Here is a 19,796-nt window from a genome sequence, read left to right on the forward strand (position 1 = left end):
CCAAGTGAGTACAGGGAAAATGGCCTAGATCCCAGGTGTGGCAAGAGACCCTAGGGAACCTTCTGATCCTGTCCCTGTCCCTGTAGTTCCAAGCCTGTATCAGCTCAACTCAGCATCTTTCCCTCTTCCCTAGCTTCATCCACGTCTCTCCAGCTCCCCACACAGGTCTGCATGAATGTAGGCAGACAGCGTTTTGCTCAGATTCCTCCAGAAGTACCCGTATATGCAGGCTTCCGGTTTTCCTTGACCAATCCCACCCCAGGTCTTCTCTACTCCTGTCCTTGTCCACCCAGAGTATGCCCAAGTACCCAATACCTAGCCAGCTTCTAGGAGAATTTTCCTAAGTTTAAAAGCCATGCCATAGAGCCATGGACATGAGCAGGAGAAGGGGAGAGATCTTGCCCTCTTGGGGCCAGGATGATGACTTGGCACTGCCAAGGGACACCCCTGTGAAGGTGATGGGCTACAGTGGGTCATTTCTGCTCCCTTGGGCTTTTTGAGGATGCTCCCTGGCACTGGGTTAGCCTGACTCAAACATTTAACTGAGCCATGGAGGAGAATGAAGAGGAGTTCCCAAACCTGAGTCATAACCCCAGTTTCCTGTCCGTAATTGATGACAGACCCTGCTAGCGGCATCATGCAGCTGGCACTTTCCCTGGCAGCGCCATTCACTGAGTGTCAAGTGGACAGGCATCCTGGGGCAGCCTCTGGCTAATCTTCATCCTGCAGCTCAACACTTGCAATACCAACCCCAATAGCGATTAGGACCTTCTCCTGCCCACGTCCCTGGCACTGTTCATGATCACTGCCCACCCAAAGTGGCACAGTCAGAAGGAAGACCCTTTGCCAAGGAAAGCACCCAGCCCCTCATTTTACAGATTGGGCTGACTATGGCACACAGGGAGGGATGGCAGAGAGCCAGGAACTAGTTGCCTGCCAAGCCTGGCACCCAGCCCAGCACGGACACAACCCTGCTCTGTGAACATGGGTGAGTTACTCTGCCTTTTTGAACCTCAGTGGCAGCAGCCATGACATAGGGGTGGTGACCAGTTCTCAGACTCTGCTGATTGCATTTAGCATGTAGACACTCAGCAAGTGAGGTTCTCATCTCTACCCTTCAGATCCTGGTTAGTGGCCTACCAGAGATCATGGAGAATATCTGCCAGGCCCCCTTCCACATCCTGAGAAGAGGGCTGTTCATGTAGAGAAAGTCTGTAGGACAAATTCTGGATCCCCTGTGGAGGCCGAATGGCGTAATGGGTGTGACTGAGCAGGCCCTGGCCACTCATGCTCTGGAAATAGCCTCTGAGATTACTGGAATGACGGAGTTAAGTACAGTCTAGAAAGTCTCTTGGGGATCGTCCCAGAGAGTGCAGGGGCAGCTCAAATTCTGCCCCACCCTCCAGAAACAGAATCAGGTTGCACCTCACATTCCAAGTCCTCCCAGCCTTTCCCAGGCTCCTCTGCTAGCCTCAAGGCTCTGTTAAGACCCTGGTCCTTTCCTTTCCTGACTTTGGCCGGGTAACCTTGGGAGTCATAATGCACCTAGTCTCACTGCCATCCAAGCAGTAGTCTTGAGTCACGGGGCCAGTAAGAGATCCAGTAAGGAGAGACTGCAGCTAAAGCTGGTTTCCCCTTCTCCACTCTCAAGTTACAGCTCAGCCCAAGTGCGCCTGATCCCACTATTCTGCCAGCACCTGGTCAAAGCTGACAACAGGAGGGGACACTGGGAGTGGCATGGGTACAGCCAGGCGCTCTTTGTTCTTGTCTCACCCCAACCCTCCCTGAGTATGGGGGAGTGATAGGCTAACTAGAATGAATCCCCAGCACCTGCCTTGCCCTGTGCTGGGTCAGGAGGGCCTGTGGGCTGTTGCAGAGAGGGCCCACCCCAGATGGAAACACTTGAAACCAGCAGTGGCAAGACCTGAGAGAGAGGAGGGGGAGCCACAGCAGGAGAAATGGGAGGGAAAGGAAAAATGGGAGGGACAAAGAGGTAAAGAAACAATGTCATTGCAGAGAAGCAGCAAAGACAAAGGCTTAGTCTACAGAAAATAGCAACATTAATGCCAAACTTGCACCGAAAGCACTCCTGCCCTGAAAGGGCTTCCAGGGAGTCCTGGTTCCCAAAGCAGGTGCCTTGTATTCCTGCTCAAGGCCAAGCTTCTGGAGTTCTCACACATCAGGCTTTCAATCACAATTGAATCCCACAATCTAATCCACTTAGTTCCAAAAGGACAAGAGGGTGGGGAGGAGCGCAGCTACCCTAGCTCCCTTCCAGCCCATAAGGACTGGTTCCTCCAGATACAGAGGAAACTTAGAAGAGCCCTTATAAGACCCAAAAAACGTACAAGCAAAATTGGTATGCGAGCCACCAATAGGAGAGACCCCACCCTCTAAGAGCTTGTGATGTCTCCTCAAGAATGCAAAGATAGGCTGGGCAGTTGTGGTGCATGCCTTTAATCCAAGCACTTGGGAGGCAGAGGCAGGTGGATCTCAGTAAGTTCAAGGCCAGCCAGGTTTATTAAGTGAGTTCCAGGACAGCCAGAACTGTTACATAGAGAAATCCTGTCTTTTAAAAAAAAAAAAAAGTGCAAAGATAGTTACACCCACCAAGACTGAATCCTGCTTCCTGACATATACACAAATCCAGGTTCAACCACAAAGAGTTTGACAAAAAGATTCCCAAACTGACTTTTGAGCAGGAAAGATTTTTAAGCTTGGAGCCTCTGTTTTCTTTGCACCCTATATAAGCTCTCATTTAGGGTCACACAAGAGCTCAAATGGAACAAGAGGAGCAGAGCCAGTGCTCTGTGAAAACAGTGGTGCTCCTCGAGCCGTTGTGGAATATTTAACTATGTAAAGATGTGCTACATTTGTCTGATTATATAAAGATGTATTACTGTTTGCCTTGGCTGCCTCAGGCACATGATTGGTCTAATAAAAAGCCAACCAGCTAGGCAGAAGAGAGATAGGCAGGGCTAGCAGGCAGACAGAATGAGTAGGAGGAGCAATGTAGGCAAAAGGTGAGAGAAGAAGAAGAGAACAAGGGAGAAAAAAAAAGGGCAGGACAGGTAGCTGCCAGCCAGACACAAGAAGAAGTGAAAATAAGCTATACAGAAGGAAAGTAAGGTAAAAGACCCCAAGGCAAAATGTAGATGAAGAGAAATAGGTTAAGCTATAAGAACTATCAAGAAACAAGCCTAAGCTAAGGCCGAGCATTCATAACTAATAATAAGTACCTGTGTCACGACTTGGGAGCTGGTTGGTGGACCAAAAGAAAAAGCTGCGGTCTCCCTAACTGGAAGAGTCCAGCCAGCCCTCCAGTGAGTGCCTGCAAGCTGTTAGAGCACAGGTATGTTTGAAATCACTCTTCACACGGAGATGACTACATTCTCAGCTCTTGCGTAATGGCTGTCACACTTGGACATCTGCTGCCAGCCACAAGGTTGGGACCACGGGAGGCTAAAGAGCAACAAAACCAAGGGTTTTCCAATTCCCAAGGTAACGCAAAGAGGAAAACTGCTATTCCAAATCTGAAACTCGGGAGAGATCAAGAAACGTCTGTTGTCATGGACACTAGATCCTGGACAACAGCCCAAGTGACTTAGGCATCTCTACTGCACTCCCGGCAGGGGTGCTTTCCCAGTGACCCTCCTCCCTAAAGCTCTCAGCTCCTGTTTCCCAAGCCTGTGATGTTGGCCCCACTGAAATCAGCCACATCCTGCCAGAAGCTAATTTGCAAGTGTGGAAGTGGTATCCTACCATAGGTGCTAAGGATCTCAACCAGACATATTGTCACCCACACCAGACCATTCTTCTCAGACCAGAGGTCTGGATTAAAGAGGGAAACACCTTTCAGAAACTCTCCCCACCACCCACTGTACCTCAGTACGGATAGTTCTCGCACACTCAGCAGCCAGACTTCCTGTCTGTGGTATACTTGGCTCTAGCATACTGGCTCAGTTTCACGAGGCCTGAGACAAGCTACACAGCCCGAGGAGCCCCACATCCGTAATAACTTTTGTATACTAACCTTATGGAATCACACCTGAGAATTCACAAATAAAAACTTCCACTCAGTGAGTGAACTGGGTAGATGTAGGCAAACACCAGCAATATCACACAGGGTTAAGATGGGACTGCAAAGATTCCCGATAAAATTATAGAGGGCAATGCTAGCATCCTTCTAGAGGTCGGGTCTCAAAGACTTCCCCTTGTCTTCAAGAACTTGCACGGCGTATGGGTGACATGGATGCTAAGGCTGGCATCAAATTTCTCAGGCTTTACTCCAGCCCTGCCATCTTCCAGATGTGTGTGTTTTGGGCAAGTCTCTCTGAACCCCAGTGTTCTCACCCATTAAAGGAGAATGATGAAAATTCATTAAAGCAATGCATGCTGGGGATTAGAGACAGGTTTGCCAGACAGACTTCTCTAGAAAATTGTCAGCTGTTCATGGGTGTGTTAGAATCTACAGAACCAGGGGCTGGAGAGATGTCTCAAAGGTTAAGAAAGCTTACTTCTTTTCCAGAGAACTTGAGTTTACTTCCCAGCACCCATGTCAGGCAGTTTACAACTGCCTGTAACTTCAGGCCCAGGGGAATCTGACACCCCTCTTCTGATCTCTGCTGGCACCTGCATTCACATGCACACATCAACATAATATACATACACACACACACACACATACACACACACACACATATATATATATATAATTTTTTAAATAAAATAAATCTAGTTTTTTAAAAAAAATCTACAGAACCAGGTTTGACATGATGACTTAGCAGGTAAAGATTATTGCCACCAAGCTGACAACCTGACTTCAATCCCAACCCCACAAGGGAGGAGAGAACTGGTTCCTGTGGTTCTCCTGACGTCCACACATAGGCCATGGCATGCACTATCCAAGTGCATGAATATACACGCAAATGAGTGAATGTTTAAAAAAAAATACAATACCAAGGAATGTAGTGGAATATTACTTTAACTATGTAATGTTACATAGTTACATTTGTTTACAATTTGTTACATTTGTTTATGTTGTTAACTATTACATTAACTATGTAAAGATGTGTTACATTTGTTTCATCTTGCCTGCTTAAGGCACCTGAGTGGTTTAAGAAAAAGCTGAACAGCCAATAGCTAGGCAGTAGAGGTAGGTATAGGAGGGGCTGGCAGGCCAAGAGAATAAGAGAAGGAATCTAGGCTCGAGAAATGAGTGAGAATGAGGGAGAAAGACAGAGAGGCACCCCAGGGCCAGTCACGCAGCCATCAGTGAGACTCAGAGTAAGACATACAGAAGGAAACAAAGGTTAAAAAGCCTCAGGCAAATTGTAGATGAAGAGAAACAGGTTAAATTAAGTTATAAGGGCTAGTGGAACAAGCATAAGAAAAGGCCAAGCATTCATAATTAATAGTAAGTCTCCATGTCATGATTTGGGAGCTGGTTGGTGGCCCAAAAGAAAAGCTGTGGGATGGTGGTGGCGCACGCCTTTAATCTCAGCACTAGGGAGGCAGAGGCAGGCGGATCTTTGAGTTCTAGACCAGTTAGGTCTACAGAGCAAGTTCCAGGACAGGCTTCAAAGGGGGCAGTGGGGAGAAGATCCTGGAAGACTAGCAGAGGAAATCCCAAAGTAGGTTGGCAGTACACTTTTCAACCAGGCATGGTATGACGTATGGCTTCATTTTTGTTTGTTTGTTTTGTTTTTCAAGACAGGATTTCTCTGTGCAGCTTTCGGACCCTGTCTTGGAACTCTCTTTATAGACCAGGCAGGCCTCAACTCAAAGATCCGCCTGCCTCTGCCTCCCTAGTGCTGGGATTAAAGGGCGTGCATCCCCATTGCCCGGCAAAATACAGCTTCTTAAACAGTAGGTCGAGCCTCAATATGGACTTGCCTAACTGAATGTGGGAGTTGTCAAAAAATCGGCGACAGTAAAAGGTTTCCAACTATGCAATGACCAAAACTTTCAAAACCAAACACAGAATGAATTCCAGGTGGGGGCTGCAGCACTGATCATATGCTTTCCCCACAGCCTCGGCTCTCAACACACAGCACGTGCCTTTTGCACCGTGCATGCCATCACGACATGCAGCTTGGAAGCTGCCTGCCTGAACCATCTCTGTTGAGAATTCATACAACTGCATATTATGGCAGTGGTTTTTTTTTAAAACCGTGTTTATGAACTTGTCTGCCCTTACAGAAACAAATTAAACAATGGTTTAATTACAGAAAACAAGACCTTTAACATTTTTCTACCATCATTCCTCAGTATGTTTTACACTAGCGTATCTTTGGATTACATTGTTATGATATTTGACTTTTAAAATTGCTATTTGAGAAGCTGACTTGAGTCCCATTAAAAAAAAATCACTAAAATGGATTTTGACTTGAAATTAGGACAGAATTTTCGACAATTTCTGGAAAGGCCCTAAACGTACTTCTGCCATTTTCTTTTCTTAAAAGATTGAGTTATTTTTATTTATTTATTTATTTGATTTATTTTTATTTTATGCATGTGACTGTTTTGCCTGCCTGTATGTATTGTACCCCATGTGTGTCTGAAGCCCACAGAGGCCAGAGGAAGGCACTGGAGCTCCTAGAACTAGAGTTACAGACAGTTGTGAGCCACCATGTGGATGCTGGGAACTGAACCCCTACTCTTCTGCAAAAACAACAAATGTTCTTGACTGTTCAGCCATCTATCCAGCCCACTCTTCTTTGTTGGAGAAGGATCTCACAGTGTAGCCCTGGCTGGCCTGGAACTCACTGAGATCCACCTGCCTCTTCCTCTCAAGAGTTAGGAGTAAAGGCATGCCCACTTCATTTTGTAATATTTATGGAAAAAAGCATTAATAATTAGAAAATCAAAATATTGATTAATTCTGAAAAACATTCTTAAATCCAGTGATGTCAAATATTTGGCCAAGATATCTTTATGTCAAAAAAATAAACAAAAGTGACCCCAGCACTCCAGAGGCTGAGTCAGGTGGATCTCTGTGAGTTCAAGGTCAGCCTGGTTTACAGAGTGAGTTCTAAGACAACCAGGGCTGCACAGAGAAACCCTGTCTAGAAAAAAAACTAAATAAATAAATAAATAGATAAATAAACAAGTGCATTCATCTCATTCATATGGAATTTTGTTTTCATTTTTAAGTCACGTTGTACCTATAACAAAGAATTAAATGTCTTGATGATTTATTACCAGTAAATTTGTTATACCTATTTTGTAATTCTATAAACTCAGAGTCATGTAAAACTTTTCTAGCAAAGTGGCAAAATTTTGAAAAGCCCTGGTAATCTCAGAACACTCAAGCCTGGATCTAAACCCTACTTTTGCTGTATAGTTTAATGCTGTCCTGAAACCTGCTTAACCAAACTGATTGCCCTTGGCAGTTCAGAAACCTTCAGGCTCCTCAGAATCTTTTTTTTCCTTCTAAGTAAGAAGGTGAGAATCTTTGGCCAGTGAAACCCTTTCATTTCCAGGGACTCTGCTGTGAGGGCCACTGGCCCATTCATGTGCCTATGACCTGTTGATTAAGTAACAAGGAACAGAGGCTCATTTGACAGGACTGGAGATGGCAGGTGAGGAGGTAGTGGCTGCCAAATGAGAAAAGGTCTGCCCTGCCTGGCAGCCCCACCTAACCTCAAATCCAGCTCTACCACACCAGCCCCAACAGGTCATCCCCACCCATAGAGCAACAGGGTGGAGCAACCTGGGGCTGCTCTCTCTCTCTCTCTGCCTCCCATTCAGGCTTCTTCCTCCTTCTTCCTGGCATTCGGGGTGGAGAAAGCCCCTGTGCTCACAGGTGTGGCCCAGTGGCAGAAAGGACCTCACTGAAGGATAAACTTCCTTTCTCCACAGGCCTCCCAGGGGCCTATAACTGGGACAGTGAAGCTGCTGTATTCCTTTGTGAAATTCCAGGCCTTTAGACTGGGAAACAGCATTTTCCTGTCATTAATCTCGGCGAGACTGTGGGAGAGATAAGAAAAAGTCCAGGTTCTTGAGCTTGGTTATTTCAATAAGTGTTGAGAAGCCACTACCATATGCCAGGCCCTGGGCCCAGGTGCTGCAGGGAGCTTTAAGAAATAGCTTTAGGGGCAAAGAAGATTCCACTCCTCCAAAACTCAGCTTTCTGGAAGGTATGGCAGTGGGACTGAGCCTCCACGGGGTGGGGGTGGGGGGCATGACGCCGTTATAGAAGAAAGGCAGTCACCTATGGAAGCAAAGACCAGGGGACTGAACTGCAAGAGCCTTGTACGCCATACTCAGAGGCTCGAAGTGTATCTCCTGGTCTCGAGGATGTATTTCCAATCTCTCCTCTGCGGTGCTGTGCTTCAGGACATCACACAGGCCTACACAGCAGCATCCGGAGCAGCCTAGCTTATCTCAGCCATCAACACTAATGAAAAAGGACTGGTCGGGCTGAGGCAGCCAGTCAACTCCCTGATCTTGATTCTGGGAGGAGAATGTTCACCGTAGAGACCCGACCTGGAAGACTCTACAGGAGATACCCCCAACATTCCGTTCTCTTTAACAAAGAAGAGAAAAGGAGGCACTAGGAGCATAGGGACATTCCAGCAGGCTGTGGTGATCAGAAAGGAAGGGTCCTAGACCTGTTGTCTAGCAGCAGGAGCAGAAGAAGGGGTCCTACCTGCTCTCATCCCATGTGGACTCTCGATGTCTCCCCCAGGGTCTTGAATTTTTATTTTTACTTGAAGACACTAGGTCTGCTTAGTGTCCAGGGCCACATCTGCTTTTAATCAGTTAGGCCCGGGGAGGGGTACGAAGACTGCATGCCCCCATATTCCCCCTGAGGCACCCCATCCTCCAGTTCTAAAAGCACAGCATAAGTGCTTGGGACGCCAGGAAAGCTCTGGCCTGGGGAGAGAGACCTTGCTGTGCATGAGGGCAAACCAGAACAAGCCAGTGGTCAGCGCAGAGAGAAAGAGGAAGTGGGGGGTGCTGCTCCTCTAGGGCCCTACTGAATGCTAGAAGCTACTGGGACAATGACCAGAGTTTGCGTGCCTGTTGCATTTAGGTTTTCTGTTAGGTACTTTCTGACCTCTCAGGCAACAAAACCTAAAGATGGGCATAAAAAAAGGCCTCGCTTGACCAAGTCTGACTACAAGGTAAGAACAGGACAGCCTAACAAAGGCACAGAGTCGATGACCTTCTCCTGGCTGAGCTAGAGCAGCCGGGGAAAGGGTTAGGATCCATTCCAGGCCGGCTGAGTTCCCTGGGCCCAGGTCTGCTCCTATGCTGAGGCACCAATATATCCGTGTTCTTCTGGGCAGAGGGCAGAAATTATGAGTGAGAAGATGCCATTCCCCCTCTTCCCCCCCCCCCCTCCAGCAAGGTGAAGCCACTGAAATAATATGTACACAGTCACTGAGCCAGAAGTTGTGCTGGCTTCTTCTGATACACCAGAGAAAGACAAAGAGTGGGGCCCGGGTCCTCACTCGAACCCTTGCAGCTCCTGTGTCTTAAGTAAGTCCAGAAGCTTCTCTAGGCCGGTTCCAGGCCTATAACAGGTTCTCATCTCAGTTTCACACCAACTCCTGTTCTTTCTCCCTAAACAAAATCAGAGACTTAACTACAACCGCCCAAGGTATCGCCCAAGGTCACAGAACTGGCACACACACAGTAGAGATTACAGCCACTTCTATAGGACTCTGCACCCTGGCTGCTGCTGCTGGCAACTTGTAAACAGACCTTTACTAAACTGACTTCTGAGAGTCGCTCTCCGTCATGCTGTGCCATCCAGGTGCCAATGGCATGACCTCCAATTGGGTCAGCTTCCCAACGGCAGACGATTCAAGGGATTCTGAAGGAAAAGGATGGGAGTGGGGTGGGAACACGGGTAGAGTTGGGGGCTCTTGGACTGGAACTGGGTGCCTGGAGCCAGATTCATTCAGATAGTGAGCTCAGCTCCTCCAAGCCACACTCCCATTCCATCAACATCAATGTGACAGGCTTCTAGTGAACCTTGAGTATGCTATCCAGGGTGGGTCAGCCTAGGGGCAAACAATTCATTAAGAGCCCAGTAGTCAAAGAGCATCCTAAGGTGTGATGGGCATTAGTCTTTGCCTCACTAACTAGCTCCAAAAGGCTCATAAGTGAAGCCTAAAACAGGCAGAGGCAATGAGGAAGCAGCAGGCCACTCTGATCCTTGGGGGCTCAGCCTCTGGTAGAGGGATACTTAGACCCATCTCCATAGCAGGAGCTACTTGTATGAGGGGATAGCCAAGCAGTAAGAGCCCCACTTGGGCCTGAACACAAAGACCAAGCTAGAAACCAGTGAGGACAGCCACTCCCTCCCACCTTCCGGGTACAACCGCTCTACTCACATTGACTCCTCCCCCTTGCTCTCTGGGACACACCCGGGGCTTGGGTAGGTTGAGCCTCTATTTCCCCATGTGTGAGGCTGGAGGACCATGAGTCCGATCTTAGAGGAAGAGTATAAAAATAAAATACGATGCTAAGTGTAGATGGTTAATAGAGACCCTGGACATGACCCCCACAAGCATCTGCTGTTGGACACTCCAGGTCACCCCGGCCCTCAGAGAGAAGGGTAACTAACCTTCAAGGCACACTTCTGCCCAGTGCGCCGATGGTAGCACTCCAGCACCTTGCCGTTCACACCCAGGCCCAGCACCTGCTTGGAGAGCTGGTAGTCGTCAGTCACCGCGTACTTCTTGGGCTCTCGTCGCACACCTAGTGCCTGAGCACCGACCGAGGTGGGCCCACCGAGTGCATCTTGCGGGGACACAAGACTCCCCTTCTCCCCTGCTGTCTCGCCATCCATGGCCCCCACGGGGCGCTCGGAGGTAGCCCCAGCCTGGCCCGTCCAGAGGCACCTGAGGGAAAGGGAAAGAGTCACTCCGCACAGGGACTTTTTGGACACACCCCAACCTTGATTTCTCCACAACTAGACTGACTGGGCTGCTGGCCCAAGACAAGCTGGAAACTGCCTGAGAGTACCTACGTGCAGGGGGTGGGTGGGGGGAGGAGATCCCTCAGTCCAGGCACGTGTCGAATCGGGAAGGAGTCCGGCGCTGTGTAGCCGCCAGATCCTGAGAGCTGGCCATACTGGGGCCCAGGGAAAGCGTACCTGGCGAAGGCGCACTTGGTGGCAATGCACTAGACGGAAGCCATGCAGCTTGCGAGAGGGGCAAGGGATAGTGATCCCAGAAGCCAGCAGCCGAGGGGCGCCCTGGGCCGAAGTCTCTCCGCCTGCGGCCCACGTGACCCCCACCCCCTTCCCGGCACGTCATCCGGACTTGGGGCCCCGCTAGGTCAGCCTTAAAGGGCCAGGCGGGTCTGGGCTGGGCAGGACAGGGCACAGTCCCTGGCAGGCTCCGCCCCGAGCCCGGACAAGATGGGGGCGTGGCCTCCTGAAGTGGCTGGGACGCTGGTAGAAACTCCTTAGGAGTCCCTGATTTTTTTCGCGACCCAGAAAAATGACAGCGCAAGACGTTTTGTCTAAGGGCTCTTGCACGCTGTCAGGGGGCTTGCTAGACTCCCGACTTTTCAGGTGGCTAAGCGCTCTGGAATTCAACTTAATTTTTGCCAACCTGCCCTGCGAAGTGGTATGTTGTTTGATTCGCCACTCTTCAGTCCCTGGTGGTTTAGGGTACCTCTCTAGCACTAGGCAGCTTTTCTTTCTGTGCATTTTCTGACCAGCTATTTGGCTTTTCGATTTACTTGTCAGCTACAAATGGTTTTGGGCCACATTCATGCTGTCCTGCAGCAGCCGCAGGGTGAACACGCCGAGAATATACTTGAATCAGAAATTTTGATTTTTCCACTTGGTCGGGTGCATCAATAAATAAATAAAATAAGGCTTTTCGTCTTATTATGATTTGGGCTTTGGGTTCTGTTTTAAGTCTCCGGTCACGGTGATGAACACCTGCACGAAGAAGACTTAGGCAAAAAAAATTTTGAGTTTGACGTTAACCTAGGCTACATCGTGAGGCTATGGTTTTTTTTTTTTTAATTTTAAAAAAAAATTAGCCGGGCGTAGTCGTGCACGCCTTTAATCCTAGCACTAGAATGGCAGACGAAGGCAGCTCTCTATGTTGGAGGCCAGCCTGATCTACAAAACAAGTTCTAGGACAGCTAGGGCTATTACACAGAGAAACCCTGTCTCGATAAACCACCCCAGAGACAGATTTTCTATTAGCCTTGAAATTTCTGCGTTTAGACATTGACTTCTTTCTTAGTCCATCTTAGCCTGTCATGGATATCTTGAGTCAGCTTTCCCAGAATCTCTTATTTTACAGAAGAATCAGAGGCGCCCATGAAGGAAAAAAAAAAGCTCGACGAGAGCCACAGAGATCGAGATTGTGTCTCTTGTGGCATATCATCCAACCATATCCACAACCCACAAACTGAGGAACCCAACGAGTGATTTGAGACTTTTGGAAAGTGGACTGCACTATAGGGAGGCCCTCTGAGCATGTCTCTGCTGCCCTCTATAGGTTATATTCAGAACTTCAGTCACCGGGACCTCTGTCCCACCCAAAGACGTCTACCTCCAAGGTGTATAAATCTCCTGGCCCAGGAATTGGTGACTTTGAAGACCTCTTCTATAACCTTCCACCACAACACATACAAAGATGCATGGGCTGCACGTCCCCAGTTGTCAGAGAATTATTTCCTAGCCATCAAGAAATTGGTGCCCTTCTATCTATACAACTGCACCCCGTCGCAGATAATCACTTTCTGAAGAGTACTACAACTATTTGTGGGTACTCTCTGCGTGCAGAAGGCTCAGCCCGTCTCCTCCAGAATTGGTGACTCTGTCTTCTCCAGGTAACTTTTAAGTTAGCAACAGTCAGTGACCCAGAGGTCCCAGGATAAGAGCCTCCGCTGATCATAAGAAGCTCTTCCTGTATACCAGGAAATGTTCTACATAAACAACACGGCCTCACTGAGACAGGGAAAGGAAGAGATGACCATCCCTCCAGACACACAGTGAAAACACACAAGAGAAACAAGCAGGGGGCAAGTGACTTACCTGAAGCCCGCAACTAGCAAGAGAGCCCCCATTTCAACCCCAAAGCACAACCTCAAAGTTGGGCTCTCTCAAATAATGGCCTCCTCGCATGGTGTTTCCTTCTTTGTCCTACTCATTCACATGTGCAAGTATACTCTTACACAGTCACTCACACTGCTGTGGAATACTATTTTAACTAAGCAAAGATGGTGTGTTACATTTGTTTATGCTGCAGAATAGTACTGTAACTGTTAAAGGCTTGTTACATTTGTTTATGCTGCATCTGCTTCACAATATAAGGATGTGTGTTTATCTAGGTAAAGACATGTTGAATTTGTTTCACCTTGCCTGCCTAAGGCACCTGACTAATCTTATAAAGAGCTAAGTAGCCAATAGCTAGGCAGAGAAAGGATAGGTGGGTTGGTGGACAGAGAACAAATAGGAGAATAGCAAGCGAGGAAGAAAGAACAAGAGAAGGAGTGAGAAAGCAAAGGAGATGCCAGCCAGTCAGCCAGACATAGAGAAGCAGAGGAAGTAAGATATACAGAAGAAAGGTAATAAGCCCCAAGGCAAAAGGTAGACATATATGTTAATTTACCCAGGAGGTGGTAGTGCATGCTCCCTTTAATACCAGTACTCGAGAGGCAGAGGCAGGCGGATCTCTGACTTCAAGGAGGCAGAGGCAGGTGGATCTCTGACTTCGAGGAGGCAGAGGCAGGTGGATCTCTGAGTTCGAGGCCAGCATGGTCTTCGGAATTAGTTCCAAGATTACACCAATTAGGACAACTAGGTGTAGCACGATAAATAAAAACTCAGAGACAAATATTGGGGTTCAACCTGAAGGTCAGAAAAGTAAAACAGCCAGCCACTGGCTCTTATTTCTACCTCAGTCCGAAATGGCAGTCCTGCCTCCAGGAATTCTCAGAATGAGACTGTCTGAGAGTTGTCTCCTCCCGTTTTATAATTAACTCTAGTGCCTGGTTTCTATGGCAAACTAGTGTCATTACTGGGATTAATGATGTATGTCATCATTGTCATCAAGGCTGACCACAGTGACTGTTTTACTCTCTGATCTTCAGACAATCTTTATTTATTAAAATACAAATGAAATATCACTACATCTAGGGCTACACAGGGAAATCATATCTCAAAAAACCAAAAAAAAAAAAGTCAGGTTAATTTAAGTTATAAGAGCTAGCCAGAAACATGCCTAAACTAGGCTGAGCTTTCAAAACTAAGAGTAAATCTATGTCATGACATGGGAACTGGTTGGTGACCTAAAAGAAAAAGTCTGGTGCACACACAGTGCACACAAGACACACACAGATATTCATAAATATAAATGTGCAAAACATACATATGCACAGATATGAATAGTCGTGTGCAGGTACACACCCATATACAAGTAGGTACCTATTTGCACCTAGGATCAGGTGGGATCATAGTCTCACCTAATAATCAGACCCCAGATCTAGGAACTTGAAGGAAGCCATGCAATCTGGAAGGTTTTGTTGCTAGGAGGCCGAGGTAGGTACTGCTTTCTGTAGGTAACTAGTTTGAAGCTGGTAAACCCAAGGTTCTCATTCTCTGTGAACAGGGTTCCATAAGGAACAGAAAGTTAGACAAATAATGGTAGAGGCTGGGACTGGGCATCTCAGTGTGTGCTCTGTAAAAATATCTTCTTTCTTTAAAAAAGAAAAGTTAGAGGGCTCAACTGTTAAGAACACGTATTGTTCTTTTAGAGGACCCAAGTTACATTCTCCATATCCAGATGGGTCACAACCACCTGAAACGTCAGTTCCAAGGGGTGCTACACCTTGGCCTCTTTGGGCATCCACACTCATGTACAGATACCCATACATAAACGCATGCACATAATTACAAATAAAATTAATATTTTTAAAAAGGTTAGGCTGGGCAGTGGTAGCACATGCCTTTAATCTCATCACTTAGGTGGCAGAGGCAGGTGGGTATCTGAGTTTGAGGCTAGCCTGATCTACAGATTAAATTCCAGGACAATCAGGGCTATGCAGAGAAATCCAAAACAAAACAAACAAACAAAAAAACTCAAAAAACCAAAGTAGGGTGGTGGTAGTGCATACCTTTAATCACAGCACTTGGGAGGCAGAGGCAGGCGGATCTCTGCCAGCCTGGTCTACAAGAGCTAGCTCCAGGCCAGGCTCCAAAGCTACAGAGAAATCCTGTCTCGAAAAAAACCAAAAAATAAAATAAAATAAAATAAAATAACTTTATTTTCCTTCCATCATATTTACCTTTGCTCAGATGTTTGCAGAGCCGCTCAGGACCACTCAGTAGCCTGCACTGTGGGAGCTACTGACCAGTTCTCAGTGACTGCATGAGCACTCCAGCCTTCAGGAGAGAACTTCTGTATGGGTACAGAGGGCACCTGCATACCCTCAGACCAGCCTGCCACCTCTGGGTAGCGACAGTGACCTCAGGAGCTGGCACAGTCCATTCACCCTGGAATTCCTCTTTGGTCACAGTCTTCTCGGCAGCAGCCTGCTTCTCCTCAGTCTCACCTGGTCTCTGTAGGAGATCAGGCATAATCTCCCAAAGGTGCTCATTGGAGATAGTGTCATGCATGCAGAGTACTTCCGGGGCCAACATCATGCATGGGATGGCGATGTCCACAGAGTCCGTGTTACACAAAGCAGTCGTGGGCAGGTTGACATGAGACATCTCTGTGAGGGACTGATGGTCAGCCCCAAGATCGGTCACCACTAGAAGCTAAGGCTCCCTGGAGGCTGGTTGGATCTGGTTAGCGAAGTGGCAGCAGTTGGAGTGCTTCAGTGGCCACAGCAAACTTCAGCAGGGCTCGCTGGCCAGTGTTGCCGGAGGAGATGATGCTGACATCAGCCGGGTTCTCAGTGGCCACAATAGCCTGCGCTGCAAGCGACTGCTTCTCCCAGGTCCTCTTCAGATTTCTGATGCAGACACCATCACTTTTCCTTTTGTAGATGTGCTGCTCCATCTGAAGGTCAAGGTTGGTGCCACCTGAGTGGGTCCCAGCCTCAAGGAGTTTGAGGACATTGAGGGTTCCCGACATTGTTTAAGCTTTCCTTTAAGTAATGATGGGAACCAAGAATACCACCATATGAACCCATCCCTGGGCATTTCAAAAAGAATTATTTTTTTTTTTTTAGACAGGGTCTTGTGTGGCCCAAGCTGACCTCAAACTTACTAAGCAGACAAGGATGACGTTCAACTCCTGAGCTTCCTGCCTCAACCTCGTAAGTTTTAGAATTACAGATGTGAGCCACCATAAACTGTATTTTTGTTAAAATTTATCTTCATAGAAGTCAAATTTGCTTGCTACAGAGTATATATACTGAAGTATATAAAGTAAGTAGTCTCATTAAAAAAAAAAAAAAGCCCTTCCTGGGCTAGTGAGATGGCTCAGCGAGTGTGTACTTCCTACATAAGCCCAGACGTAGGTTCAATCCCTAGGACCTATGCAAAGATGTAAGGAGAGAACAGACTCCACAAAGTTGTCTTCTAACCTTTACATTCACTGTGTGGCACGTTTACCTGTGTGTGTGTGTGTGTGTGTGTGTGTACGCACACACATATGCACACTAATAAAAATCTAAATGTAAATGTCTGTGATTACATAAACACAGGTTTCCCATATCAATCATAAACGGAGGTTTTTCAGCTGTTCATTTAACCCAGGAAAATCAGACTATGTAGCTTCTTTTCTTTCTTTTTTCTTTGGTTTTTTTTGTTTGTTTGTTTTTTTTTTGGTTTTCTCTGTAGCTTTGGAGCCTGTCCTGGAACTAGGTCTTGTAGACCAGGCTGGCCTCGAACTCACAGAGATCCGCCTGCCTTTGCCTTCCGAGTGCTGGGATTAAAGGCGTGCGCCACCACCGCCCGACTCTGTTCTTTTCGATGCTTGTGCTGGAGCAGCCACCCAGAATCATGTCCGGTTCACACTGATAGAAAGATTCAAAGCATAGGATGGGTGTGGGCAGGCTGGCTTCATAGCAGCAGACTCTGCCACTTAGCTCTTTGTAGTAAGTTGTGGTCAAGGTAACAGAGACTGGGACCTTTGAAATAGCTTACAGTGACCAACAGACCATCCAGTAAGTGCCTGGTGGAGGGCAATCCCTGCTCCCCACCACAGCTGCCTTTTGATGAAAGGAAACCTTCATGGTGAAAGGATAGAAGCCAGATATTGAGGGAATATTGCTGTGTATTCTTGTGATCCATATTGTGATTTTTCTGGAAGGGGGAAGGCAAGTGTCCTGCAGCGACCGGAATCCATACAGTGCCTGGAGCAGAATACACTAGAAAGAACGACCTCTTGTCCTCTTTGGCTAGTGAGGTCTTAAGAAGGAGCGCCACTAGGTGGCAGTGTGGGCCCAGCAGTCAGGGAAGGATCCGGCCAAGGAGCGCAGTCAGGGACTGGAGAGGTAATAAGGAAATGGCCAAAGTTACTCGCAAAGCTTGAATGAAGCAAGTAGGTGGACAGTTTGGGCCGAACAGGGCCACGCCACGGTTCCCAGCACACAAGTGGATACATAACACTGTCAAATCCACAAAAGACTATTGGGGAGCCAAACCGTTTGGGGTTTCTAATCCCTGACCTCTATCGGAGATGCTTTCAAGGGGATAGCCAGGTGCTCTGATAGAGACTACAGTGAGGACAGAGAAGGACGCCAAGGAGTTTGCAGGCTACCTTGACCTAGAAAAGAAGTCTGTAGAAGGTTGTAGGGCTTTGGTTGCAACCCACTACTTGGTAGTCACACGACCAAAGGCACACTGTAGCCTGTGCCTTGGCTTCCTCACATGAAAGATGGCATTATCTTGGCAGTTGTGACTGCAGAATAAACCTGGAATTTGCTGAGTGTCTAGCACACGGTGCGTGTTCAGTAGTCACGGTGAACTGGCAGGGACACCGTCTTAGGGTAGAGCACTTGAAATGTGCATCAAAATGATCCAAGTTCAAAATCACAGCTCTGGGGGCCAGTGAAACAGACCAACACATCAAGGTGCTTGCCTTAGTTTGAGCCCTGGGACTCACGTGGCTGTGTCCTCTGACTTCACATGAGTGCCATGGCACCTGCAAACATGAACACACACACACACACACACACACACACACACACACATTTTAAAAAGGAAAATTACAGCTTGGTTGCATGACACCTGTGAAATCCCCTTATCTTCATAGCAATGTGGCAATAGATAGCTCCTACTGAAGAGTTAGCAGTCATCCAGGGAGGGATTCCCTGCTCTCTAGATACCCCAGCTCCACCCGCACCACATTCCAAGAAACTGGCTTCTTTCTCTGGGAGCCCTGATTGGGTTAACCTGAAGCCTAGCTTCCCCTTCAAGGCATGTACAAAGAATCGGGTCCCTTGGAGTCATTTCTCATCCTCACCAAGTACGCTTCCCCTTTCACAGAGTTTTATCTTCAGCTCCCTATCTTGGGTGGGGCACCCAGAGCCTTATCTGTGCTGGGGAAAACCCAGACATTATTATTCAAGATTCTACACACTGCCAGAAAAAACCTGTCATCCCTGCCAAAGATCTTGTAGCCACCCTTTCTGAGGAAGCTGGGTGGAGTGACATGAGTGGAGGGAAGAGACACACGGACCGGACCGTGATGGGTGTAGAAGTAGTGGATGCTATTGGCTCTCCGGATCTCATCTCCCCATATCCTGACCAAGGTTTAGGAGGAGGTTCTCAATAGACCCTAGAGTCCCTTAATATGCTCTTTGGTAAGCTGGACATGATGGCTTAGCCTGTAATTCCACACTGGAAGCCTCTACTCGGAAGTTTGGGGATAGCCTGGTCTACCTGCTGAGTTCCAGGCCAGCCTGGATCTTTCTTCTTTTCTTTCTTTCTTTCTTTCTTTCTTTCTTTCTTTCTCTCTTTTGTTTTTAATTCTCCCTGGTGAGTTATTGGGAATAAAACATAGCAAGTTCTCTTGTTTTACAAGAGAGCAGTGTCACTGTTCTGTCCCCCACCTCTTTGATCCTATCCCCAAACTATCTACCTTTGAACTCTGTTCTTACAGCATTTGGTTGTGCCTCACTAAGCCATAGACTGGAGCTATCTGGGAGCTGACTGTCTCCGTTTACCTCTCAGGGGGATAATTTCCATGATTGGAGGTCCACTCAGAGATCAGGCACGGATGGGACGGACTCATTTGATACAAAAGATTAGATGTAACCTGAATCCTTTTAGCTGTGGTGACCACAGTAGACCTGCTCATATCCTCGGACCGCTTATGCACTCCGCGCCTCTCCCTAAGTCTCTCTCCAGGTCTCACACCATGCCACCTACCTCCCGGCAACTCCACACACAGTGTCCGGCTGTAAGCGAGACCCAATAGGGAGTCCTACTACAACGTCCGATCATCTAGGAGCGGCTAGCTAGGAGGACCGGCCCAGACCCTGCCCCGCGCTGTAGTTCCACGGGGAGATAAGCGCACCCATCCCCAAAGAAGCAGAGGAAAGGAAGGCAATCTGGCTTCGAGTTGCCAGAGTCGCACCCTTCTTTCTAACTTGCCCCCAATCCAGTCTTCTCTCTACCGGTCTCTAGGTCCCGCCTAGAGTTACGTCAGTCCAAGGTTGACGCACTTCAATTGGTCCGTCCAGTTACTCGGCTCCACCTCCAGCGCTGCTATTGGTCAAGTCATGGAGCTCCCGCCCAGTTTTCCTGGAAAGTTCTTGGAAATCTGTCAAAGGTGTTTCCTTTCGCAGTCCAAAGCTTTAGACGCCAGCGCCCCGGTTCCCCTCCCGGCCACCGCAAAGCCTGCAGTTCTAGG

General features: G+C 47.8%; 1 protein-coding gene and 1 pseudogene across 3 annotated transcripts in view; both read right to left on the minus strand.

Annotated features, from left to right (window-relative positions):
- The window catches only part of Mapkapk3 (MAPK activated protein kinase 3), a 33,242-nt gene extending 21,950 nt beyond the window's left edge, over nt 1-11,292 (minus strand). The window contains exons 1-2 of one of the 2 annotated variants that reach the window (XM_048416891.3): nt 11,114-11,292; nt 10,583-10,859 (exon numbers count right to left, since the gene is read on the minus strand). In XM_048416891.3, coding sequence (XP_048272848.1) covers nt 10,583-10,807 — 225 coding nt within the window. In that variant the 5' untranslated portion in view covers nt 10,808-10,859; nt 11,114-11,292. Of the gene's footprint in view, nt 1-10,582; nt 10,860-10,987 lie in introns of both variants that reach the window. The other variant, XM_048416892.3, reaches the window with a different exon arrangement.
- A 2,533-nt stretch (nt 11,293-13,825) lies between these two features.
- On the minus strand, nt 13,826-19,794 carry LOC125388753 (small ribosomal subunit protein uS2 pseudogene; annotated as a pseudogene). Its single transcript, XR_015737709.1, has 2 exons — nt 19,313-19,794; nt 13,826-17,425 (listed from the first exon to the last, which is right to left on the minus strand). The product of XR_015737709.1 is annotated as a small ribosomal subunit protein uS2 pseudogene (transcript).
- Between the last annotated feature and the right edge of the window lie 2 nt (nt 19,795-19,796).

The sequence above is a fragment of the Myodes glareolus genome, chromosome 4 (genome assembly GCF_982192425.1).
Source record: "Myodes glareolus chromosome 4, mMyoGla1.1, whole genome shotgun sequence".
In the NCBI taxonomy this organism is placed as follows: Eukaryota; Metazoa; Chordata; class Mammalia; order Rodentia; family Cricetidae; genus Myodes; species Myodes glareolus.